Source organism: Podarcis melisellensis (assembly GCF_964234715.1).
Source record: "Podarcis melisellensis genome assembly, chromosome: 4".
NCBI lineage: Eukaryota > Metazoa > Chordata > Lepidosauria > Squamata > Lacertidae > Podarcis > Podarcis melisellensis.
The window spans coordinates 91138737-91166024 of record NC_138531.1 but is presented as its reverse complement, the minus strand read 5'-3'; the positions used below and the strand labels follow the sequence as shown (position 1 = coordinate 91166024).

The 27288-nt window shown below is 48.5% G+C and overlaps 1 protein-coding gene and 1 long non-coding RNA gene across 2 annotated transcripts in view; both read right to left on the bottom strand.

Annotated features, from left to right (window-relative positions):
• LOC309369432 overlaps positions 1 to 27288 on the bottom strand; it is an 86783-nt gene that overhangs the window by 7659 nt on the left and 51836 nt on the right. The gene's annotated exons all lie outside the window — the stretch shown is intronic.
• FZD4 (frizzled class receptor 4) lies at positions 155 to 7288 on the bottom strand. Its single transcript, XM_081909905.1, has 2 exons — positions 6824 to 7288; positions 155 to 1677 (listed from the first exon to the last, which is right to left on the bottom strand). The coding sequence occupies exons 1-2, from the start codon at positions 7085 to 7087 to the stop codon at positions 346 to 348; spliced, it is 1596 nt and encodes a 531-aa protein (XP_081766031.1). The 5' UTR covers positions 7088 to 7288; the 3' UTR covers positions 155 to 345.

Here is a 27288-nt window from a genome sequence, read left to right as displayed (position 1 = left end):
GCTAAGTCCCAAGACTCCTCAAGGCACAAGGATGCTGCATTTCAACCGGTTCCCATTTTTTGTCTTCACAGCTTCTGAAAGCCTCTGCAGGCTCCCTTTGTTGCTGTTTTTTTGCGGGAGCAAAGCCCTGCTGTTCACAGCACACACACACAAACAAGTCCTTGCAGTTTATTCGGGCCTTCTCTGCGCGCCCTTTCCCCACCACCTCCCAAAAAGCACAGCTCCTTTCCGTGGCACGCAAACCACTGCGACGTTCCTGCCGCAGTTGCTCGCATGAACCTGGCTCTTCCCACAGGCAGAGAGAGAGCGCACCCGGCAGGTCCGCCCGCTGTGCGTTGGTCCACTTTATACCACAGTCTCGTTCCCTTTCCCAGGCTTCACCCAGCCGTCGGCCCTCTTCTCCCCCCGTTTCACCCTGCCAGAGTTCACCAGCCGGTTCGAGCACTTCTGCCAGGTGTGTAGCGTTTTGGCAGACCAAATCCACATGCCGGAGGTGATGCCCACCAGCAGGGACATGAAGATCTTCAGCATCTCCACCGCCATGTTGGAGTCGTCCGCCGAGTAGCGGAAGATAGTCCAGTTGGAGATTTCATAGAAGTAGCAGGCAATGACGCAGGTGGCCGGGACGGTGTAGAGCACCGAAAAGACCCCGATTTTCACCATCAGCCTCTCCAGCTTGTCGGTTTTCGTCCCGTCCTTCTGAAGGTTGGACCTGATTTTAAACAGAGCCACCAGGCCGGCCGCAATGAACAGGGTCCCGATCACCAAATAGGTGAAAAGAGGGGCCACCACGAAGCCCGTCAGTGCGTCCAGGTTCTGGTTCCCCACATAGCACAGCCCGGTCAGCTCGTCCACGTCTACCAGCCTCATGATCAGGATGACGATGGTCTTCACAGCGGGGATGGCCCAGGCCGCGATGTGGAAATAGGAGCTGTGCATTTCGATGGCCTCGTGGCCCCACTTGAGCCCTGCGGCCAGGAACCAGGTCAGGGTCAGGATCACCCACCAGATGGAGCTGGCCATCCCGAAAAAGTACATCAGCAGGAAAATGATAGCACATCCTGTGTTCTTGAGGCCTTCTTGCACGAGGACAGGTTCTGCCGCCTCCTCAAAGTCGCAGGAAATCCTCTCCCGGCCCACGATCAGCCGGACGATATAGGCGATGCTATAAATATTGTAGCACATGCTCAGGAAAATGATGGGGCGTTCGGGGTAGGAAAACCGATAGGAATCAACCAGAAAGGTCAGGACCGTGAAGGCTGTGGAAATGAAGCACAGGCTAGCCCACACAGCCATCCAGATGTCGGTAAACTCCTTGGCCGAACGGCTGTAGAGGCCGGCGTCGTAACCACACTTCAGGGCACAGTTCAGGCTCCTCTTGACCCAGATGTATTGGTCCGGGTTTGATCCCACTGAGTGGCATTCCTCTCCAGGGTTCAAGGGCGACTTGCTGTGAAGAGGCACTTCCTCGTCCCCTGGCCCCTCCATGCACATGTGGTTGTCGCCATTTTGCGGTGGGAATTTGCTGCAGTTCAGGGTTTCTGGCCAAGAGAAGCCGAATTCCTTCAGGACCGGCTCACAGCGCCTCTTGACGGAGAGGCACATGCCGCTGCAGGGGCCGATCGGGGTGTCGATCTTTTCCGTGCACAAGGGGACGTAGACGGAGCAAAGGAAGAACTGGAAGAGAGGGGGGGGAGGAAAGAAAGGACAAGACAACTTTTAGGAGGCTGTAGGTAGGCACCAGCACGCTCTCCCCACCCCAAGCCACTGAGGGAAAATAAACTTGGGAATCGCTTTTTGATACAGAACATAAACCTGAAAGTGTTCAGCTGCAAAAGCTTCAGTGTGCATTTTGCTCACCCTTTAAGATTTGGCCAAGGTCATACCAAGGATCAGCACAGAGCTATATTTCACAAAATGCATACAGAAAAAGCACATCATTCATTCTTGAAGGCCATGGGCCAAACTAGATGGGACTTTTATAGGATTGCCATACGTCCAGAATTTCCCAGACATATCTGGAATGCTGTGGTGATAAGCAGTGTCCAGGTGGAAATTGGCAGGAGCATCCAGGAAAATCCGGACGTATGGCAAGCCATGCCAGCAATGTCATTTTTCCCGATTTCCCTTAAAAATAGGCAATTTTATTTTGTGTCAGGATTTTCACTTATTAAAATAAGGCAAACCCTAACTTTTATCATGTAGTTTGATGCTGCATAGCTGCTTGTTTAAGAAATAGGTGGCTCCTGTGGGGAATGTCCCAGGCTGGGCCTGCAAGAAGGGGTAGTTTCTATCCCTTTTCCTTTGCTACTGTCCCAGTCAGGACTCACCCTGCCTTCTGACTATTTGTGATGGTCCCTTTCCTCCTTCCATGGCAGATTGCAGGATCAGGGAGGGGAGTCTGGTTAAGACTGTAGACCCCCCACCACACAACAGTCCTGACTGGGCTAAGCTGCTGCTAAACAACGAAACAAAAAGCTCTGCAACACCAAATTGTGTGACAAGGCACATCTAGTTTGGTCCTGAACACAAGAATTTTTAAGGAGTATAGCGGTACCTCAGGTTACAGACACTTCAGGTTACAGACGCTTCAGGTTACAGACTCCACTAACCCAGAAATAGTACTTCAGGTTAAGAACTTTACCTCAGGATGAGAACAGAAATTGTGCGGCGGCCGCACAGCAGCAGCAGGAGGCCCCATTAGCTAAAATGGTACCTCAGGTTAAGTTTCAGGTTAAGAAGAGACCTCCAGAACAAATTAAGTTCTTAACTCGAGGTACCACTCTACAGTGGTACCTCAGTTTACGAACTTAACCTGTTCCGGAAGTCCGTTCTTAAACCGAAATGGTTCTTAAACCGAGGCACGCTTTCCCTAGTGAGGCTTCCCACCGCCAGTGCCTTTCCACCATTCGGATTCCATTCTTAGACTGAGGTAAAAGTCCTCAAACCGGGACACTACTTCCAATTTTGTGGAGTTCGTAAACCGAATTGTTCATAAACAGCGCTGTTCTGAAACCGACGCACCACTGTATAAACTCAAACTAGAAAATATGCTACAGAGGGTAAATTTCATGGGAAAGGGCAATGATATATCTCCCCCCTCCCAGACTACAATTCCATCCAGAGCATCTCCTCCTTCAATTCTAGAAAGACTTGGCTATCATGCCTGACCCATGCAACAGAATCAAAGGGAATATTCTTGCCTTGTAGCGGGTTGGACTAGATGACCCCTGGTGTCCCTTTCCAACTGTACAATTCATGATTCTAAGCCACACTATTATTGTTTCCGGGGATTATTTAATGCAAGTGTAAGAACCCAAGTTTTGAGTTCTGCCCTCAGATACAGATTTTAAAACTCTGCATTTATGAAGTGAGCATGGGCAGGATAACTTCCAAGTTTCGACAGATTTTCTCCCTTTTTTAGGGTTCTGGAAGTTTTGGTATTGCTGGGAATAAGTCTAGCAAAGTGCTTTATAGTCTCATTAATCCCATTTTTCAGACAAGGGCTCAGTGACATGTCCAAGACCTATGCGCTTTAAATTAAACCTGTCTCTTTAAACTCTGAAAGAGCTTTATTTCCCAAACATGCAAGAGAATACCAGGCTTCCCATTAAGAAACAGTTTTAAAGAAGGAAGGAAAATTAAGCTTGTAAACAACCGCTTTAGCTGCCAGCAGTAAGTACAGAATCCCTCTCAATGACCATCTGAGATGGCTATGTCAAGGATGCTTTAGCTGAAATTCCTGCATTGGGGGGGTTGGACTAGATGACCCCTGGGGTCCCTTTCCAACGCTAAGATTCTATGATCCTATGACCAGGCAGGAATGCTTTAAAACATCACAATAATCTTAGGCCGCAGCTACTAATGTGGGCTAATAAAAATATCTGTGGGCTAGTAACTTGTCTGAGCTTATTTGCAAGGCTGTTTTAACTGCATGAAAAAACCGAGCATTTCATTTGCCATCGCCTGCGCTTGGAAGCTGCACAGTTGCCCATTTCTTTAGTACATTCCATTTAGAAGTCAACTCAAAGATTCTCTCTCTAGTGGTGTGAAAATAGCTGGAATACTCCAGGCATAGCTGCTCCTCGTTTTGTTTATTAACTCCAATTCAGAGTGCACTCTCTCCCGTGTGAGCCGCAGTCCAAATTCCTGAGCTGCCAGAGGGAACATACATTCAGGCAGGGATAACCTGCCAATCAGAAAGGGGGGGGGGGACCATTTCAGCTCCATCGTTTCTTAAGCCAACTGCTTTCCGACTTCACGGGTAAATTAACCTCAAGAGAGGGAGGGGGGAGAACACGGGAAGCGAAAGAGAACTGGAGAGATCTTTTGAATATTCCGTTTCACCCTGGCAGCCCCTCCTGGATTTAGATGTTATTGTAAGTGGGTTTCTTATCTGCAGATTCACACCCAGTGGAAATGTTTGCACCAAAAGTTCCTTCTCGCATGTCTGCATAAGCCTTCCGGTTTCCTTCCAGGCCCAGAAGAGTGTGGTTTAGTTGCATATTTTATAACTCGCTTGTTTGATTGTTTTTATTCTTACGTTGCAAGCCGCTCTGCGTACAATAGAAGGGAAATGGAATAAGCAGCTTTGACATTTCGTCTCAGACTAGTTCCAGGAAGAAGCAGGTCCAAAATCCCTGCTGCTGTTACGAAGCTCACCCCTGGGTCAGCCTAACCAACCTCGCAGGGTTGTTGTAAAATTTGGTGGGAGCCGGGAGAGAACTACTACATATGCAACCTTGGACTCCATGGAGGAAAAGCAGGAAATAAGTGTAGTACCTGTTGAAATGCACAGAGGTTTCTAGAACTGTGGCTTTGCACTCCAGAGTTGCAAGTTAGATATTAACTGCCCACGGGTAGGTTGGAAAATAAAGGCGCAAACAACCTTCCTCACTGCAACTGAACAGAGAATTACCAAAACAAAACTGCAATGAAGGGGGCAGGGCTGAATCCTGGTTGGCTTAAATGCACCTGCCACCCTCCTCACCTTGGATGGCAAGAATTTGCAACCCAGGTTCAGAAAGCACGCGAAGATGTCTCAATGTCTTGCTTTCCTAATTTGAACTCTCCTCTCTCCCTCCCTCTTCCACCCACCCACCAGGGGGGTAAATATCCAATTGCACCTGCTGCTTTGAGATACTTGGCAAAGGATGTTTTTTGTGTGTGTTTTTTCCTCTCTTCTAAATGTCATCTACTATCTGCCCTCTGGGCTCTTTGCGCCAGGTTGTGCCAAGGTATAGCAAAGCGGGCGTTGGACTGGTTGGGAGCCGTGGCAATTCACTGAAAAGAACTGAAGGTCTACCGCAGACCTGCTGCGGGTCCCCAGTGAATGCAAGATTCTGGGAAGCATCGCTTTCTGAAGACTCTCCTGCAATCAGAAGGTGTGTCTGCGTGGCTCAGGTCAGCTCTACAAAGGAGGGAGATGGTCTATATCTGGTGCAAAGTTCCACAAAGCAGCTCAAGGAGAAGGAGACACGTTTCCCTGGGGCTGTGCAGAAGTCTAGCGTGTCCGTCCTTGTGCAATTGGGGGTGTATGTATCTGAGTTTCAAGGGGTCAGGTACACAGGGCAAACAGGATTCCTGGGGGAGTTCTTCTTGCAGGGGTGGCTTTGCCCAGCTGAGGCTTAGCAACATCTGCCCAGCAAAACCTCCAGGCATGCGGAGGCAGAGCTGGATTAAAGTTGGTGCCTGCCGCTGGAGGGCTCAGCAACTCTTCTGCACCAAACTGCCGGGCCAGAGGGAGGGAACACCTGAAAGGGGCAGCAGGCTGGATTACCGAGAACCGGGGATCCCAGAGCGTTTAGGGCTACTGGCACCAGAGGTTCGTTATCAGGTCATCACGGCAGAATGGGGAAGAGACAAAGGAGGAGGTGGAAATCAAAACACAAAGAGGCAGGTGGCACAAGGAGCAAAAAGTAGTATCAAACAGCGAAAGGGCTTTACACTCAAGCAGAAAGGCAACTCTGATCTCCAGCCTTTTGGACTCGGATCCAATAAGCCCCTCGTCTGAGGTTTGAACTACGAAGGGTGGGCATGGCACGCACAACGCACCGCCCTGCTTGAGAGTTGGCCAGCTTCAGACTCCCGGCTGAATCAGCACACCTGATCCCCCCAAAGCCTTCTGTCTGGAAACACCCAGGAATGGATTAGGCTCTCCATTGCTGCCATGAGTGTGTTTCGAAAGGGTGGGGAACACTCACCATTTCCTAATCCTAGCAGTGAATAACACGCCAGGTATGGCAGAAGAATTGGGTCTGAGGCGGAGCCCTACCAGCAGCCCACAGTAACCTTAAGCATGAACAGAAAGTATTCCGCTCCCGAGCACGTGGCCCCCCCACGTCTAGGCTTGTGAAGTGCGCTCCCACCCTCAGAGGACGAATCACCACCTTCCCACAGCGGTAAGGGAAATGCACTCTGCACACGCCCCGAGACCCTCTCATGCATTCACTCCAGCCGCAGCGTCCACTTCTGGCTCATCGCTGGCGCTAAAAAACACCAGCCTTTTGAAAAACCCAGAAGTGGCTGAGCGGCGTTCTCTTTTGCGCGCGTTTTCCCCGACGTTAAAGCCCGGTGCGGTCCGAACGGGATTACTCCTCCTACGTAAAGTGGGCTCAGGATCGGGAGGGAACTGCGCGCAGCTCAGGGCTGCCGACTCCCCAAGGAGAAGCGTCTGCGGGAAGCTCCGCCGGCGCGCAGCCCAAGGTAAGCGGACCCTTTACCAGCCTCGAGGGCCGGATAAATCCCTGGGCGTTTGGCGAGCGAGGGAAAGAGCCCAGTCGGGGCGCGGAGAGGCCGGGGTTGGAGGAGACGTCGGACCCACCTTGAGCTGGCTGGAGCAGCCGTACTGGATGAGCGGCGTGAAGGTGGTGAGCTGCAGCTCGGCGTCGGGCTGCCAGTCGTTGCCGGCCAAGTTGGGCATCTTGGTGACGTTGTAGCCCAGGTTCTGGCACATGGGGATGCGGATGGCATCGCAGCGGCGCTCCTCCTCGTCGAAGCCGCGCGCGCCTTGCGCCCGCAGGAGAAGCAGGAGCAGCAGCGGCGGCAGCAGCAGCCGGGCAGCGTTTTCCCCCGGCTCCGGGGCCATCGCCCAGCCAGCTGCCCGGCTTCCCCTTCGCCGCCGGGCTCCAGCCCAGCCCGAGAGACACGAGGAAGCCGCGAGGCGCCACCCCAAAGCGGCCCCGCCGACCCAAAACGCCCGTACAGTCCGTGCGCCCGGCCCGTGCGCCCTCGGAGCGCGCGTCTGGCTGAGCCGGCGGCGCAGCGCGGGGTGACACCAAGCGAGGCAGCCCCTCCAGCGAACGCCAGGCGCCGCGGCCAATGGCGGAGGCCGGCGAGGGGTGGGGGGAGCAACCTGCCCGGGGGAGGGGCCGGCGGGCGGGGGAGGGGCCGGCCCGCCCCGATAGGGAGCCGCGCCCACCGAGGGAAAGTTAGAAGCCCGCGCGGGGTCACTTTCCCGGGAGCGGCGGGCCGACGGCGGCCGTTTGGAAGAGGCTTCGGTGCCCCAGGGCGAAGGAGCGCCGCGGCGGAGCTTGCTTAGCGCATTCGGCGGAATTGAAAATGACCGAAACGCCTGGGAAGTGGAGGGGGCGGGCTGCCGTCTAGGCTAGCTCCGGCTTGGGGCGCAAGCCTGCAGAGGAACCAATTCCAGGGGCCGAGGTCTCTTCTTCTTCCCCTTCCTCCAATTTTTTTTTGAGGGGGACAGCTTCCGCCCTCTCCAAAGTTGATGGGCATTGCCATTTAAATTTTTTTGGGGGTGCAACACGTGATCAATTATGTGGAGCAGGGCTTAATCCAGTTGGCACCCCTGCAAGGCTGCAATTCTTTGCAAACTTGCTCGGAAGGATCTTCGAGCTTGCTGCTGAACAAACATGAAGAGGAGCACGTATCTTATGCATTTTGTGGCTTTAGAATCATAGATGTGTACAGTTGGAAGGGGCCCCATTCTGGTCCAACCCCCTGCAATGCAGGATTCCCAGGGTGGCCTCTAACCACCAACCAGACACTCTGAACAGAATTTACATCCCACTCACTGTACTGGCCAGCTGTTGAGGGTAACCTTTTATGCCTTGTGACACTTGTGGTTCAGTGGGTCAGTGTGACCGGCTGTTAACCAGAAGGTTGGCGGTTCAAGGCCACCCAGGGATGGCTGTGGGCAGGATTCCGGCATTGCAGCGGGTTGGACTAGGTGACCATCAGTGTCCCTTCCAACTCTATGATTCTATCAATTTATTTATTTATTTATTTATGAAGAATACTCGTGGGCTAAAATGTCATTTAAGAAAATCAAAAGTGGTTTACAACAATTACACACAAATTACGTTAAAAAGCACATGAAAACACTTAACTCACATATCACTTGCTATTACTGCAGATGCTTTTTCTTTCAAAATCCTTGCAGCGTAGAAATGTTTCCAGCAAACATTTAAAAGTTTAAACAGAAGGTGCCTGCTATTGGACGATACTCGACAGAACCTGTTGGCATCTGTCTGTCTTGGGAGATAATGGAGGAGTGCCCCTTTGGGGGTGAGGTCAAGCTGCTGGAAGGTCGCAGCGGCTGCTGTGGCTGTAGAGACATGTTGGGTTGCAGCCGGGGCAGGTCATGTCCATGGAATGGAAGATGGCAGGATCTCTCCCAAGGATGTGCTCTATGGGGAGCCGGCTTCAGGCAGACCAACTCTGTGTTACCATGATGTCTACAAACAAGACGTGAAGGCCGGCAACATCCACCCTGTCATGTGGGAATCCACAGAACTGGGAGAATGACACTAAAAGTTTGGTTCCTTATCCATTAAGTCCCACCAGCTATGCCACAATGGGAGCTATTGCTATGGTCAGAAGCTTCATTGTATTCAATAGGGCTTATTCCATGGTAAGTTTAACAGTGCAATCATACGCTGTTATCTACACTGGTTCCCACTATGTTTCCAAGCACAATTCAAAGTGTTGGTGCTGACCTTTAAAGCTCTAAGCAGCCTCGGCCCTGTATACCTGAAGGAGCGTCTCCACCTTCATCATTCAGCAGGGACACTGAGGTTCTCCCCCAAGGACCTTCTGGCAGTTCCCTCATTGCGAGAAGTGAGGTTACAGGGAACCAGGCAGAGGGCCTTCTCGGTAGTGGCACCCTCCCTGCGGAACACCCTTCCCATCAGAGGTCAATGAAATAAATAACTACAACTTTTAGAAGACATCTAAAGGCAGCTCTGTACAGGGAAGTTTGTGATGTTTGATGTTTTATTATGCTTTTATATTTGTTGGAAGTCACCCAGATGGGCAGGGTACAAATAATAAAATTATTGTTATTGTTATTACACATGTCCAGCAGTTAGGACAAGATTAGTGAACTCCTCCTGAGGAACTCCTCCAGTCCCCCTCATCCCTGACTATTGGTCATGTTGGCTGGGGTTGATGGGAGCTGGAGTCAAACAACAGCTCCATCAGGCCTCTTTTCCCTCAACAAGATTGCTCAGTCTGTAGAGCGTGAGACTCTTAATCTTATGCTCGCAGGTTCGAGCCCCACAGTGGGCAAAGCAATTCCTGCATTGCAGAGGGATGACCCTCGTGGTCACAACTCTATGATTCTATGAGCTGTTACCATTCCAACACATTGCCTCAGTGGGAGAGATAGGAAGGAGGACTCAGTGCATCGTTGTTGTTGTTTAGTCGTTTAGTCATGTCCGACTCTTCGTGACCCCATGGACCAGAGCACGCCAGGCACTCCTGTCTTCCACTGCCTCTCGCAGTTTGGTCAAATTCATGTTAGTAGCTTCGAGAACACTATCCGACCATCTCCTCTGTCGTCTCCTTCTCCTTCTGCCCTCCATCTTTTTCAACATCAGGGTCTTTTCCAGGGAGTCTTCTCTTCTCATGAGGTGGCCAAAGTACTGGAGCCTCAGCTTCACAATCTGTCCTTCCAGTGAGCACTCAGGGCTGATTTCCTTAAGAATGGATAGGTATGATCTTCTTGCAGTCCATGGGACTCTCAAGAGTCTCCTCCAGACCATAATTCAAAAGCATCAATTCTTCGGCGATCAGCCTTCTTTATGGTCCAGCTCTCACTTCCATACATCACTACTGGGAAAACCATAGCTTTTACTATACGGACCTTTGTTGGCAAGGTGATGTCTCTACTTTTTAAGATGCTATCTAGGTTTGTCATTGCTTTCCTGCAAAGAAGCAGGTGTCTCTTAATTTCGTGGCTGCTGTCACCATCTGCAGTAATCATGGAGCCCAAGAAAGTAAAATCTCTCACTGCCTCCATTTCTTCCCCTTCTATTTGCCAGGAGGTGATGGGCCCAGTGGCCATGATCTTCGTTTTTTTGATGTTGAGCTTCAGACCATATTTTGCGCTTTCCTCTTTCACCCTCATTAAAGGGTTCTTTAATTCCTCCTCACTTTCTGCCATCAAGGTTGTGTCATCTGCATATCTGAGGTTGTTGATATTTCTTCCAGCAATCTTAGTTGCATCAGTTTTGCCAAAAGCCCAGCTCCATCAGGCTCTTTGAAAATGCTCCTTCCCGTTTCCTACTGAGGCTGCAATGCTCTACACACGTACAGTGCGATCCTATGCGCATCAACTCAAACCCACTGTGCTGAAGGAAGCTCTCTCCTGAGCAACTGTGTATAAGGTTCAACTGGGAATTCTGAGTAAGCATGCCTAGGATTGGGTCTGTGCCAATACTGTTCAGTGTGACAGGATCACTTTTGTTCTCTCATCTCCACGCCCTCTTCTGCATCTCCCAAATGTCTCTCACACCCTTTTCTAATCCTCGCACATCTTGCAAGGGTCCCCCTCTCAGATAAGACCCATCTACAACCCTCTTCAGGGAGTTGCACCCATTCATTATGTTGCAGCGTGTGCCTGATAAGATTCAGCCTAACACAAAAGAGTCATTGTTTCCCCCTAAATAAGAGCAGACAGCTGTGGTATTCCACTGGTCAAACAACTAATAAACCATTTTGCACAGGAAGAATAAGGGTCAATTCAAACAACTAAATTGTGGGGGGGGGGGGAGAGACAGATGGGAATCCAGTAGAAGATAAGTCAATGGGCCAGGAGACATCTGGAAAATCAGACAAATGATCCATGCATTGCTTAGATTAGTCTTCCCCAAGAAAGTGTCATCCAGATGTTCTAGACTACAATTTCCACCAGGAATGGAAGCAGCGGTGGGAGTTTTAGTCCATAACATCTGCAGGGCACCAGCTTGGGAAAGGCTAGTCTCGTCTGCCTGGAAATAGCTCTTCAGGGTTTGGGGCAGTTGGAGAGGCAGTGTAGTGTAGTGGTTAGAGTGCAGAACTAGGACCCCAGGGTTCAAATTCTCACTTGGCCACAAAGCTCACCGAGTGACCTTGGGCCAGTCACTGCCTTTTGTAGAATCACAGAACTGGAGCTGGAATTGATCCTGAGGGTCATCTTCTAGTCCAATCCGTTGCAATGCAGGAGTCTCAGCCTAAACTACGTACTTCACAGGGTTGTGGGGATTAAATGAGGAAGGGGAGAACCATGTACGCTGCCTTGAGTTCCTGGGAGAGAAAGGTGGGATATGAAAATAATAATAATAATCTCTCTGGGAAAATATAAAAGTTGTGCATTTGAGCACAATATTCAGAACTCTTGTAGATACAGATAAATCAATTAATACTTATCAAAATAATTGGGGAGGCATCAGATACCAACCACCATCTGGACTGGATATGGAAAATGTTCCTCAACAAACAATTAGCACAAATTTAAAGGGAAGTTTCCACAAGTTCAAATATTTGTGTGTGTTGGTGCTCAGGTTCCTGCAGGGCTTGGACCCCTACTTACGCTGCAGCCAGCATTTCATGCTGGAAAACAAAGCAGCAAATACATTTATTTTTTGAATTTATATCCCGCCCTTTATCCCCGAGGAGCCACATAGTTTCCATTTAAACCATTCTTCCATCCCTTGGGATAGCTCAGTCAGCAGAATATTAGAATCTTAATCTCAGGGTTAGGGGTTTGAGCCCCGTGTTGGGTGAAAGTTTCCTGCATTGGGTGGGACTAGATGACCCTCGTGGTCTCATGATTTTATTATTTTGGGGTTGTCTCTGGGATGATGCTGTTGCTGAGATAAGCCTCATTATCTGCCCATGGTTAAAGAGCTTGTTATCAGTAGTTCCTGGTGACAATGTAGAAGAACCTTCTAAGGACTTGATTAGGTTTCTCATTGTAAATGGGGGGGGGATGTATCTCATGTCCTTATGTTATATTGTATACTTCTGATGCATACAATAAAATGAAGATATATTTTAGTATATAATCATTATTTTCAGCTACTCTTCACCACCCAGGACTCTACTGGACTAAGGATAATATTAAAGGGTAAAGGGACCCCTGACTATTAGGTCCAGTCGTGACCGACTCTGGGGTTGCGGCGCTCATCTCGCTTTACTGGCTGAGGGAGCCGGCGTACAGCTTCCGGGTCATGTGGCCAGCATGACTAAGCCGCTTCTGGCGAACCAGAGCAGCGCACAGAAACGCCGTTTACCTTCCCGCCAGAGCAGTACCTATTTATCTACTTGCACTTTGACGTGCTTTTGAACTGCTAGGTGGGCAGGAGCAGGGACCAAGCAATGGGAGCTCACCCCGTCGCGGGGATTCGAACTGCTGACCTACTGATCAGCAAGCCCTAGGCTCTGTGGTTTAACCCACAGCGCCGCCAGCGTCCCAAGGACAATATTAGCCCTTTGCTAATACAGTATTTTCCCAGCATATAACTTTGTTCATGTAAGTCGGCTCTGACTCAAGGCTGATTCACACAATTCTCTTCATGTGGGGCAGATACAGGGCAACTGAATTCTTATTCAGCCATACCAGGAGTGCCAACTTGGCCCTGTAACCATGGGTGCCTGGGGTTGTGTGTACCATGCATCATGCATGGCCCTGGCACCTAAATTTGTGGGTGCCTAGCCCCTTCATGTAGAATTTTGTGGGTGCCCAGGTCCCCAGGGAGTTGGCACCTATGAGCCTGGCTTTAGAACAAAGCTCCCATCTTAGCATGAGATTAAACATTTACAGACTTTATCATATGCCGAATCAGGCTAGTGATGGAGCCACCAAACAACATATTGATGTGGAAGAAAGGGCTCTGTTCAGCTCGCGACAGATGACATGCAGAGATGGGGCAATCGTGTTTAAAGATAAAATATTTATATCATGCAAAATGAGGTTTACGCCAATGCCCACAGCGCAACAAAGAAAAGTGCTGTTTCCCAGCACTGTAGTCACTCCACAAATATATTTATATGATCAGCCGCCCAAATCTGACCTTAAAGTACTTAAAAGTGCCAGCACAGATGGGTTTAGAATTTAGACATCACAGAATGTTGCAGATTGTGACTGCCTCCTTTACTGTACTTTACACAAAGGCACATGTCAGATTCTTCATTTTTACCTCCATATCGTGCACAAGGAAGTTGACTTTAAATGTATAGTTTGGATACATCATTCAGAAATACCTTCCTGAAAGAATATGGCACAAGTGCAAAACATGGAGTTTTTGCTGCAAAACAACTGCAACAGTTTGGCACTGATGTGGAGGGGATCCCAAATTTTGGGATTCGTAGTAAATGTTAAGTACAAACAGCATGTTTGATGTATCAGCTGCTCAGTTTGTCAGGGGCTGCAAAATGCCAGGTTTCTGCTGCAAAACGATGCAAAGAAAAACCGTGCAAAACTTGAGCACGGGTTTGGAGAGGATCCCAAATTTTGGGGTTGGTATTTAATTTTCCTGCAAGGAGCCATCGCTGCATCTCCTAGCAGCAAACTTGATTATTCATGCATTATAAGGAGAAAAAAAACTGCTCCTTTTCCCTTATGGGGCATTCCAGAGTTTGTACAGAGTCCTCCTAAGGTTCCCTATCGGTAGGAGAAAGTCAACAGAGGTCAACCAGAGTATATTGAGAAGCAAAGCGGCTAGTAAGTCTGATCTTTATTAAAGGAACTCTTGCAACAGGGTCCCCACTCACCACACGCAGGAGGAAGGAGAACCCTGAACAATGGTGCGCAAGCCCTTATATAGACTTTTGAAATTGCCCAAGACCACCCCCTAAAACATCATACATACATCACAAAAGGAGGCGGTCTACAGCAGAAATCCTGCCTGCCAGGATACCTGATAATGGTCCCTGATTGCATTACCTGGGCAGTCTGGCTATTCTTTTGTGATGGTTAATACTTTAGTTCCTGAATTAACAGGCTCACAGGCTCACCCTATTCATACACAAATATGCCCTTAAGACAGGATTTGCAAGCGAAAAGACAATGGAAAGGCTTTTCCCATTTGTCTCCCTTACTTGTTGTTGTTTAGTCGTTTAGTCGTGTCCGACTCTTCATGACCCCATGGACCAGAGCACGCCAGGCACTCCTGTCTTCCACTGCCTCCCGCAGTTTGGTCAGACTCATGTTTGTAGCTTCAAGAACACTGTCCAACCATCTTGTCCTCTGCCGTCCGCTTCTTCTTGTGCCCTCCATCTTTCCCAGCATCAGGGTCTTTTCCAGGGAGTCTTCTCTTCTCATGAGGTGGCCAAAGTATTGGAGCCTCAGCTTCAGGATCTGTCCTTCCAGTGAGCACTCAGGGCTGATTTCCTTAAGAATGGATAGGTTTGATCTTCTTGCAGTCCATGGGACTCTCAAGAGTCTCCTCCAGCACCAGAATTCAAAAGGATCAATTCTTTGGCGATCAGCCTTCTTTATGGTCCAGCTCTGACTTCCATACATCACTACCGGGAAAACCAGAGCTTTAACTATACGGACCTTTGTTGGCAAGGTGATGTCTCTGCTTTTTAAGATGCTGTCTAGGTTTCCCATCGCCTTTCTCCCAAGGAGCAGGCATCTTTTAATTTCGTGACTGCTGTCACCATTACTGCAGAGGTATATTTGAGGTCATTGGGAGAGTCAGAGTGCTCTCCCGTACTATTTCAGACCCATGGTTTATATATTTAGATACGTGTGCATTTATCAATATTTATTCTATATTTGGGACCTTAAAATTCTTATAACACAAGTATTGCATGATTCTGAAATATTTTGATATGTTTAATCAGGATGCCCCAGCGCACCACTGAGAAAAGGACTACAATATTCCTCCTGCTGAGGAAGCGGAGCAGAACATTTGGGATACTTTGACATTCACTCAGTGAAACATTCTGCCTCCATATAAGGCAGATGCCCATGTTACCTGGGCTTGCCCTGCCCTCAGACTTGTGGTAATTGCTTTTAGAACCAATAGGACTTAAAATGTAATTATTGTTACCAAGGATTGGCCAACAGAATTGCAAAAACTTTGCTACTCTTCCTTCCAGTCCTGGCACACCTCCAACCATTGGTGATTAATCTAGCTGTGTGATGCTTCTCCAGCCAGCTTGCGATCTCCAACTTAAAGGCATTGGTGGGAAGATGCATGCAGGGTTCATAGACTTCTCGTTCTGCATGCATGAGTTAAGTGAGGACGCATTTGGATTCTGATACCATCAGAAGTGTGGGATGTAACATAAGCAGTCAAGTACAACGCTTCCTGTTTGCCTAGAGTGGACACAGACAGGGGGATGTTTATCCACCCAGTTGAACTTCCTGTTACACCTGGTCTGGAGCATCCTTCCTTTGCATGTGACAAGGTAGGTGGTCATGACTCTTGCAGACCCCACAAAAGGTCCAGTCACACAGCCACCTTTCTCTTTTGATGCCTTTTCTTCTCTTGGACTGCACAGCTGGCTCTCTGCCAGCAGCACATGGCCCCATCCTTACAAAGATGTAAGTCACACTGTATCTACAACTACTAGCTAAAGCCTGCCTTCAGGGATCCAACTGTGAACTGAATGTGAGTAAACGTCTTATTACTTTTAAAAGAAGCTTCTTGTGTCTTTATTCTTTTTAGAAAGGATAAAAGGAGTCATACCAGGAATATGAACAAAGCCAGATTGGATTGCTTGAGTAAAGAGATTAAGACGAATCTACCAACTAGCTTCCTGCTATCTATTGGGGAATGCCCTCTGCTGATGACTCACAAGTGTGAGTGAGGAACGATACTATTAAATCAATATATCCTCTCCTAGTATCTACAACATTCCCACAACAAGTTCTGCAGGCATTGGCCGTAGTGACTCTCCCAGTAAGTGTGCAAAGGATTTCAGGCCTGCCTAATGCATGTCTGCTTGTGCTTGATGAATTTTCTACCAGGGAACATGTAGAGAGGGGGTGCTTGCTGCCTAAACCTCAGTACTGTAGTGATCTTTCGGATGTTGTTGTTGTTTTAAAAAACAGTGTTGAAAACTGCAGGTTGAAAATTGGGCTTGCATCACTGAGGGCCAAGCCGTGCAATATGTTTCTCTCAAACTGACTGTTTTTTGTGAAAGTATAATCTGCTGCTGCTATTTGCACAAGCATGGGGCAAAGTCTACCCAGCACCCTGTGATCTGTCCCTGCTCTCCACTTCTGTGTTCTTCTGTACAAAGTATGTTCATCAGCAACGAGGTGCTAGCTTACGTATTTGTTTCATAAAATATATACACCGGACCGGACTTAGGTTTGCTGAGGCCTTAAGCTATTGAAGGGAATGGGGCCCTTTATATGTCCAGCTGTCCTTTGTCAGCAATAAATTGTCACTTTTTTGCGTTGAATATATGCTATATGGTAATTTATGGACCTAATAGGTATTGAAAGCCATTTGCACATGCAGAATGTAGACACCCTATATACAGAAATGAGCAAACCAGTGGTATTTTAGGGTTCAGGCTAGCAGGCGGGGCCCATGACTTACATCATAGGAGCCTACACAACACAAAACACTGTTGCTGTATGTAGGTTTTATTTTACTTGTTTTTTATCTTATATTTTGGAAATGTACATCCAGTGGTTTTTTTCCTTTACATTTTTTGGGGGCCCCCAAGAGAGTGGAGCCCTAAGCTATAGCTTGTTTAAGCTTATACATAAATCCGGCAATGTGTACACCATTTGATTGTAAAAACAGCAGCAGCAACAACAACAACAGTCAGTGTGGATTACAAAGAAGAAAAAGCGAGAAAAGCGAGAAAAAATGTGCAACAGTACAAAAAGCAACTTGGTTGAGAACAATTTTACAAAAAGAGTTACAGCTGAATACTAACCCTAAAGAAAACATGTGAAGCGAGTTGCCTAATGTCAGGGCCAGTCCCACTTCAGCCCCTCGGATTACAGCTGACGAAAAATGTGGTCATCGATGTGATCCTAGGCATGTGTTTACTCAGAGGTAAGTCCCATAGAGCTCAGTGAGATGTGCATCTCAATCCTATACATGCAGTGCATCCGTAAACTATGGAACTCACTGCCACAGGAGGCAGTGATGGTCACCAACCTGAATAATAATAATAATAATAATAATAATAATAATAATAATAATAAATTTATTATTTGTACCTCGCCCATCTGGCTGGGTTTCCCCAACCACTCTGAGCAGATTCCAACAAGGATTAAAAATACATTAAAATGTCACACATTAAAAACTTCCCTGAACAGGGCTGCCTTCAGATGTCTTCTAAATGTCAGGTAGTTGTTTATCTCATTGACATCTGATGGTAGGACATTCCACAGGGCAGGCGCCACTACCGAGAAGGCCCTCTGCCTGGTTCCCTGTAGCTTTGCTTCTCGCAATGAGGGAACCGCCAGAAGGCCCTCGGCGCTGGACCTCAGTGTCCAGGTAGAACGATGGGGGTGGAGACGCTCCTTCAGATATACTGAACCGAGGCCGTTTAGGGCTTTAAAGGTCAGCACCAACACTTTGAATTGTGCTTGGAAACATACTGGGAGCCAGTGTAGGTCTTTCAAGACCGGTGTTACATGGTCTCAGCGACCGCTCCCAGTCACCAGTCTAGCTGCCGCATTCTGGATTAGTTGTAGTTTCCGGGTCACCTTCAAAGGTAGCCCCACTGGTTCTTAGAGAGGATTGGACAAATTCGTAGTGAACAGGGCTGACTAGATATGATGGCTATGCTTTGCCTCTGCAGTCTGAGTCAATATACTTCTGAGTACCAGCTGCTGAAAACCACAGGAGGGGAAAGAGTGCCCTTTTGCTTGTAGGTTTCCCACAGGCCTCTGTGAGAGAAAGATGCTGGACTAGATGGGCCATTGGCCTGATCCAGCAGGCTGTTATGTTCTTAGCGAGAGTGATAGCAATCAAGCGTTCCATGGACTGAAGCCCGTGCATTTCTTTGGCTAGCTAAAATACAAATTTAAAAATACCCTGTGGGCAAGTTTGTGTTTTCAAAACAGGAGCCTAGGGAAAAGCGGCAGCAAGCTAAACCGGTGACCTCAGTTGGAAAAGATAAGCAATTACTTCATGCATATATTAACAGCGCTTCCATAGCACAGATAAGCACATGCATAATTGGTTCTTTAAATAGATCAAAGCAGGAAAAGGCAAGGAGGGAGGTGTATCAAGAGACAGGAGGCAAGAAAGGGAGCATATAGGCTGGCATATTTAGCTTGCAAAGACAGTGGCGTAGCGTGGATTGTCAGCACCCGGGGCAAGGCAAGTAATTTGCACCCCCTAACCCATGGATTTGTGCCCCCTAACCCATGGATTTACACCCCCTAACCCTAACCCCCAGATGTTGCGCCCGGTGCGCCCGGTGCGGCCGGCCCCCCCTGCACCCCCCACGCTACGCCACTGGGCAAAGACTCCTATCAGGAAGATCACAGATAACACCCCAAAGGGTCTATACTTTAAAAATGCAGCTCAACAGAGCCACTGATTGATTACTGCTTGTAAATATCATCTTAAACCCTTTACAGTCCCTGTGTGCCAATATCTACATTTGTCTATATAATCTGCAGGAGGACATCTACATCTTAATTATTTTTATATGATAGGGTACAGTACGTGATGAATCCAGGAGGCATGGGGGCATGATATATATATATATATATATATATATATATATATATATATATATGCATAATAGAAAAGCTGACAAGCTTTCTCCCTCCTTCACCTGCCCAGAGGCCAGGCTACGGGTTCACTATTTGTTAAAATAAACGATTTAATTAATCTGGACCTGAAGTGGGAAACCCTCATCAGCCTGAGGGCCATATTCTATTGTGGGCAACTTTCTGGACAGCCACTTACCATGGGGTGGGTGGGGCCAGGGGCAAAAGTGGGCAGGGCTATATGCATGAATTCTACCTCTGTATAATAGGGTAAGGGTCACGGGTGGTGCTGTGGGTTAAACCATAGAGCCTAGGACTTGCTGTTCAGAAGGTTGGCGGTTCGAATCCCCGTGACGGGGTGAGCTCCCGTTGCCAGAGTCTGCCACGACTGGACCTAATGGTCAGGGGTCCCTTTACCTTTATGGTAGGGTATGGGGAGAGGTAGTACCTCTGGTGGGGGACATATACCTTCTGGAGCAGATTGTCCATTATTTTGTCCAGCATCCTGTTCTTACAGTGGCCAGCTAGATGTCTGTGGACAAGCAGGACTCCAGCACAAGAGCCCTCTTCCCTCTTTGCAGTATTCAGAAGCCTTACTGCCTTCAGTGGGATGCGGGTGGCACTGTGGGTTAAACCACAGAGCCTAGGGCTTGCCGATCAGAAGGTCGGTGGTTCGAATCCCCGCAACAGGGTGAGCTCCTGTTGCTCAGTCCCTGCTCCTGCCAACTTAGCAGTTCTAAAGCACGTCAAAGTGCAAGTAGATAAATAGGTACCGCTCCAGCGGGAAGGTAAACAGCGTTTACGTGAGCTGCTCTGGTACACCAGAAGTGGCTTAGTCATGCTGGCCACATGACCCGGAAGCTGTATGCTGGCTCCCTTGGCCAATAAAGCGAGATGAGTGCCACAACCCCAGAGTTGGCCATGACTGGACCTAATGGTCAGGGGTCCCTTTACCTTTACCTTTACTACCTCCAGCAGGATTATGGCCATTGCGGTTAGTAGCCATTGATAACCTTACCCTCCATGATTTTGTCTTGTCTTCTTTTAAAGCCATCTTGGTCAATGGCCAGTTGGTCACCACTGCCTCCTGTGGGAGTGAGGGCTATATAGAGTTTAATTATGTGGGTTGACGTCTGTCTGTCTTGGGAGACAAAGGAGGAGTGCGCCTTTGGGAGTGAAGTCAAACTGCTGGAAAGTTGCGCCGCCTGCTGTGGCCATAGAAAATGATATGGGAGAAACATGTTTCGTTGCCATGTGCTGCATAAATAAGTACTGTCTTTTATCTATCCTGAATTTTCCAACACTTGGCTTCATTAGATGTTTATTAGCTCTGGTGCTATGAGGGAGAAAAACCTTTATCTATCCACTGTCTCTATACCACGCATAATTTTAAAAACTTCTACCATTTCACCTCCGTACCTTTCCTCTGAACTCAAAACATCCTAAGCTCCTTCTGGCAGACTCCAATTCCGAGTGCTGCCTCTTTAACTGGCCTTTCTCCTCTTGTCTCTTAGCAGCAGTGCGCTGGGCATAACTTAAGCAAGTTAATTTTTTTCCTAGGATGGAAATAAGTTGTAGGAGAAGCATCACTTGCTAGATTTTTTTTAAAAGCCTTGGAAGCAGAGCTGGAGAAAAAAAAAAGAAGGAAGGAAAAAATAGATGGGAGCCCAAAAACAGAACTTCCCACTAAATGGAGCAGATATCTGGTTTATACCATATTTTTCCGTGTATAAGACAAGTTTTTTTGCTAAAAAAAATAGTAAAAAATTGGGGGTCATCTTGTACAGTGGTACCTCATGTTACATATGCTTCAGGTTACATATGCTTCAGGTTACAGACTCGGCTAACCCAGAAATAGTGCTTCAGGTTAAGAACTTTGTTTCAGGATGAGAACAGAAATCGTGCTCCGGCGGCGCATCAGCAGCAGGAGGCCCCATTAGCTAAAGTGGTGCTTCAGGTTAAGAACAGTTTCAGGTTAAGAATGGACCTCTGGAACGAATTAAGTACTTAACCCAAGGTACCACTGTATTTTGGTGTAATGGGCATCTGGGGGAATTTGTAAAATATTTAGGCATATGTCTGGGATTTTGGCTTGGGCAGGCTGAGGTGATCCCTCCTGCTGCTGCCCCCCTTCCCCCCCGGGCTGCATGCTGGTGATTGGCTCACCTCCTGAAGCCCCCACTGGCTCGACCACGGGATTGAGAGCAGCTGTTGCCGCCGCCGATGAGAGCTGCCTCAGCTACCTCTCCTTGCCCTTCTTTCCCTCTTCCTCTCTCAAACGCCCACCCTGCCCCCAGCCCCCTCACCACCTTCCTCAGCTCAGTTTGCTAGACGGCCTGGCCTGGCGCAGAGTGGGCGCTGGCTTCCCATGGCTCTTCCTTGGTGTGATGGCCTGGGACACGGGCTCGGACTCGGAGCCGGAGGAGTCTCAGTCCGCACCGGATCCTCTGCCTCAGGCAGCACCTGAACCTACTCTGGGGCCTGATTCTGAAGAGTCCCAGTCTGCACAGGTTCCCCTGCAACAAACACCAGCTGGGCCAAGTCAGGGGCCTGAGCCTGCCCTGGCTCCAGATGCAGGGATTATCTCATTGCCTTCAGCTGGGCCATCACTTACAGCTGCTCCACTACCAGTTGGGTCAGGGGAGGCTGAGGCGGCCTCTGGGTCTAGTAACCCACCAACATCTCCCGAGCTGCAGAGACGAAGGTCTGAGAGAAGGAGAGACCTGAGTACGTGCAGGAGGAGTACTCGCCTTTGGGTGAGGCAAGGAAGTGAGACACCAGGGGATCAGGACCGGCCATTACCCTGACAGAGATAAAAGGCTGTCAGACCCCGTCCCAGGTTGCAGGAGCAACATTGCTGCTTGCTGGAACCTGCCTGAGACCTTGTGGCTGACCTAGCCTGGTTTCCTGCCTTGGCCCTGTTGGACTGACTCCTCGTGGAATCCTTGGATTCAGGACCGGACCTGGACCACGTGGGTCGGGTTAACCCCTGGGTCCAGCACACCTGGCATCCTGCTTGGGAGCCTGCTTCCCTGCAGCAGCAGCTGCTACTGAGGGGGAGTGTGTGGTGCCTCCCCCAGTCGCTGTCTTTGCTTCTGCACCACGGTGCACTTCATGCCCCTCATGCTGGAAACTTTGAGGGCGATCGCCTCCCTAAAAATCAACAACTTCCCACTGCCAGTCATCCAGATTTTCACTTCTATTTTAGGGTTTCATTTTCTTAATTTTGGGTTCAAAAAAAATAGGGGTTGTCTTATACATGTGGGCGTCTTATACATGGAAAAATACAGTATATATTTCATGGGAAATCCCCTTTTTTTATTTGGTGCTTTTCACCCTCACAAGTTTTGGGGGTGTGGGGTGTAGTGGAGTTTTGTGTTCCAGTATGGCAGCAGGCAAGAGTCTTTATCCCCTCTCATTTTGTTTCCAACTGCATCTCCCCAGGGTTTTGTTTCAGCTGAAGGAATGACCTTCAGGATACTTTTTATTTCTTCTTTTTCTTCTTCAAGTGGGTTGGAATGGAGCTGTTCCCACCTTGAGGCCCAGAGAGCCAGCAGGCTTTGGGGGAGGAAATGATTTAATGCTTTTGCTATGCAGATAATGACCCACACAGGAGATGCTTTCTGGCAGGATCGACTGGTGCTTGATGGAGAAGTCATTGCCCTTCGAGTCTAAAAGTAACCGGTGGGAGACTAGGCATGTCTGCTCCGAGAGCTGCAATCCTTCCTCCCCACAGCTGAAGCAGCTCAAAGTTGGATTATGTTGCAGAGTTTCAGAGGCTCCAAGGTCAGAAGAGACCTTCTTCACCATAACATCAAAGGCTTGTAATCTTAAACCTACTTACCTGTAGGCTTGACTCCTTTTTTTAACCATCTCCAGTTCCCAATTCTTGTAACAGACACTTGTATGTAAACATTAGTGGGAGATAACGTCTTGAGAGGCTTGCCTGCAGATTTAGGAACACAGGAAGTGGTCTTGTACCATTTCATAATATTTGTTCGTCTAGCCCTGCATCATCTGTAGTGCTAGCTCCCCAGAGTCTCAGGCAGTGGAAGCTGGTACCCATTGGGACTGGGAGTGTGGAAGGCAAGGGAACCAACAGTAAGTGGATGTCTGGAGTGAGCCCGGAACTAACCTGTTCCAGTACCTCTGGGTTTCGGCAGTCCGTAACCCAAAAAAACGCAACCTGAAGTGTCTGTAACCCAAGGTATGACTGTACTGCAACACTTGGGGCTTTGGGGTTTAGATAAAAGGCACAATGTGGGACATGGGTGGCGCTGTGGTCTAAACCTCAGAGCCTGAGACTTGCCAATCAGAAGGGCAGCGGTTCGAATCCCTGCAACGGGGTGAGCTCCCGTTGCTCGGTCCCTGCTCCTGCCCACCTAGCAGTTCGAAAGCAGGCCAGTGCAAGTAGATGAATAGGTACCACTGTGGCAGGAAGGTAAACAGCGTTTCCATGTGCTCTGGCTTCCGTCACGGTGTTCCGTTGTGCCAGAAGCGGTTTAGTCATGCTGGCCACGTGACCCAGAAAGCTGTTTGTGGACAAATGCCGGCTCCCTTGGCCTGAAAGCGAGATGAGCGCCACAACCCCATAGTCGCCTTGCTCCCGTTGCTCAGTCCCTGCTCCTGCCCACCTAGCAGTTCGAAAGCAGGCCAGTGCAAGTAGATAAATAGGAACCGCTCCGGCGGGAAGGTAAACAGCATTTTTGTGCGCTGCTCTGGTTCGCCAGAAGCGGCTTAGTCATGCTGACCACATGACCTGGAAGCTGTACGCCGGCTCCCTCAGCCAATAAAGCGAGATGAGCGCCGCAATCCCAGAGTCGGCCACGACTGGACCTAATGGTCAGGGGTCCCTTTACCTTTAAAAGGCACAACAGAGGTGTGTGCAACTATGTCTGGTGTAGAGAAAGTGTTGTGGGTTCAAGTCCCACGTTGGTCGAAAGATTCCTGCATTACAGGGGGATGTACTAGACAGATCCGTCTTTCCCATTGGGCTTACTGGCACATTGCGCCAGGGCGCCAGTCTCTCAGGGACACCCGGCGAATGGGGGAGCTGTGCGGCTTTGCCAGCGCCAGCAGCCTCCCCTTTCCCTGCACGCCTGCCAGCTGCGTCCCGTCAACTATATGGCTGGTGGGTGTGCAGCTTCCTTCCCAAGCCTCCGCGGGAAGAGAGTGATCCCCGCAGAGGCTCGGGGAAAGGTCGACAACTCTGGGAAACGGGGTGTGTGTGCCGGAGGGATCTTTGCACCATGGCGCCGGATACGCTTAAGACGGCCCTGGTACTAGATGATCCTTTGATGCTATGAAGTGATAACTTTTTCTTCCCCTCTTGGAACTCTAGAACTCGGGGCTGTCCAATGAAAGTGAACATTGGAAAATTCAGAATAGACACTGGGAGGTAGCTCAGAGGTAAACTCTGGAATTTGCTGCCACGTGAGGCAGTGATGGCCACCAACGTGGGTGATTTTAAAAGAGAACTGGGCAAATTTATGGAGATCAGGCCATCAATGGCTACCAGCCATGATGGCTAGGTTCTGTCTCCACTTTCAGAGAGAAGAGAAGAAGAAGAGGAGTTTGGATTTGATATCCTGCTTTATCACTACCCAAAGGAGTCTCAAAGCGGCTAACATTCTCCTTTCCCTTTCTCCCCCACAACAAACACTCTGTGAGGTGAGTGGGGCTGAGAGACTTCAGAGAAGTGTGACTAGCCCAAGGTCACCCAGCAGCTGCATGTGGAGGAGCGGAGACGCAAACCCGGTTCCCCAGATTACGAGTCCACCGCTCTTAACCACTACACCACACTGGCAGTATGCCTCCCAGTTGCTGGGAATTGGAAGTGGTGAGAACTCTCTTGCACTCAGGTCCTGCATCCCACTGGGACATCTGGGACACTGGGATGCTGGACTAGATGAGTCATTGCCTGACCCAGCAAGCTCCTTATGTTCTTACACGTGCTTCAAAGGAGGGTGGTGCTATAAGGAAAAACGGCTCCCTTTCCTTATGGGGTATTCTGCAGCCTGTATAAAGTCCTTAAGTGGGTTCCCTATCAGTAGGAGAAAACAGAGGCCAACCAGAGAATATTGAGAAGCAAAGCAGCTAGTAAGCCTGATCTTTATTACAGGAACTGTTGCAACAGGGTCCCCACACGCAGGAGGGTGGAGAACCCTGAACAATGGTGCACAAGCACCTAATATAGACTTTTGAAATTGTCCAAGACCACCCCCTAAAACATCGAAGAAGCATCACAGAAGGAGGCGGTCTACAGCAGAAATCCTGCCTGCCTGGATACCTGATAATGGCCACTGATTGCATTACCTGGGCAGCCTGGCCATTCTTTTGCGATGGCTAACACTTTAGTTTCTGAATCCAGGCCACAGGCTCACCCTATTCATACAGAAATACGCCCTTAAGACAGGATTTGCAAGCGAAAAGACAATGGAAAGGCTTTCCCCATTTGTCTCCCTTACTACAGAGGTATATTTAAGGTCATTGGGAAAGTCAAAAATGGCTTCAGGATTGCTGTCTCATACTATTTCAGACACATGGTTCATATATTTATATATGGGTGCATTTGTGAATATTGTATATTTGAGACCTTAAAATTCTTATAACACTGGGGTTCGGACATAATCATAAAATTGTTAGAATTGGAAGGGACCACAAGGATCATATAGTCCACCCCCCCTTCTTCACTTTGGCAAGATGTACTGTATTTCTCTTGTAAATTACAGAAATTAATTACTGCTAAATTTGCCTCTGTAAGTATAAATGAGCATATTCAAATCTGTGTCCTCCACCTGCCCTTTTTCCAGTATGTAATGGACCTTTTATATCCCTAGGCTATGCATCCACTCATTTCAACTGGTCTCAGTTACAGGTAAGTAGAATAAAGAGCCCTACTGTCATCTGTGCTACTTAATCTGCAGAAACTGGCGATGTGCGCAATCTCTCCCTGAGGGTCTGTGGAGGTTGCCCATTACGGCAAGTAGAGTGCTGCTCCACCAAACTCCATCAGCCAACCCTTGCCTGCCTACATCCTTATTTAAGACGAGTCTTCGGCAGTCGTGCATCCGCCGAAGTGCTAAATCGCCTTTTGCGCATGCACAGAAGCGCCGAATCACAACCCGCACGTGTGCAGACACTCCCCTGCGGGTTGCGAATGCTGCGGGTTGCGAACGTGCATCTCACATGGATCACGTTTGCAACATGAGCGTCCACTGTATAACCATTTCCTGTATAGACAGAAATGTTTGTTATTATTAGGGTAAGGAAGGATAACAGTGAAATGAAATATGAGAAAAAATAGCAGTGTGAACCCTGCTTTTCCCCTAACAAAGACAAGGGGGCTACCTCTGTCTTGCTGTTGTAGCTGTCTTGGCACGTGGAAATTAAGCAGTCAAAACTTTTCCTAGCTGAGAGATAAGTAAAGGGAAGGGCTTTGTCTACTTAGTTTCTGCTGTTAAAGGCATAGGAGCAGGGCCAGTAAAAATGACAGCACTTAACATTACCAAGAGGCATTGAATGAGGAGCTCCCAGAATCCATTTCTGCTGCAGACTACTTTGCTGATTAATAAAATGCTCTCTTCTGACACAGCTGGGGGATGTCTTTTTTAAAAAAACACCATACTAACAGGAGACATAATATTGCTATTAACGTCTACTTGCTTCACTTCTGTTATTTGGATTCTTTTAAATTCCCATGACTGATCTTTGCCCCCCCCCCTTAAAAACAAAACAAAACATTATTCCCTTGCAAATTGCTCTCTGGTTCAATTATGGTCACTGATCTCTCCCCCAACAGCTTGGTTTTATAATTTGGAATCTGGCAGTCTGAGTGAAACGATGCCTTGTTGGGTGGAAATTTCATTCCAAAATACCAAATGAGTCTCGAAGTTTTGAAATAGTAGACTGATTGCGTTCAGGATGTTATTCCACTCAGGAAAGTTAAGATTTCTATGCTATGGTACAAGAAGAAGGGAACCTACCAGTTTACTAAGGGATTTTGACAACATGCCTGCTTCGTCTTGGGTTAAATAACTGTAAGATCACAATCCTAGTCATTACTTGCACCCAAGGGTCACAATCCAGCCTAAGTACTTCTAAGCCCTGCTGATTTCAGCGGGTGAGTGTTAAGCATGTATTTAGAAAGCAAAAGGATTTACAAGAAACATTTGGGCTGGATCTTGCCCAAGATTATGTAGTCAGGTCAACAATACTGAGTCCCAGACCCTCCAAGTGTGCTTATTTCTCAGGGAAAGTCCTGGATTTACAGAAGCGGTCCTGGTTTATGATTTGATCCCATAGTGTCCCACTTTTACTTAGGATGTCCCTATTTTTATCGGAGAAATGTTGGAGGGTAT

What these genes read in the sequence shown, in the direction of transcription:
- FZD4 (XM_081909905.1), bottom strand. Translation starts at nt 7,087, where the DNA reads ATGGCCCCGGAGCCGGGGGAAAACGCTGCCCGGCTGCTGCTGCCGCCG. An exon ending in GCTGCTCCAGCCAGCTCAAG is followed by an intron (nt 1,678 to 6,823) that starts GTGGGTCCGACG and finishes CCTCTCTTCCAG; the next exon opens with TTCTTCCTTTGCTCCGTCTA.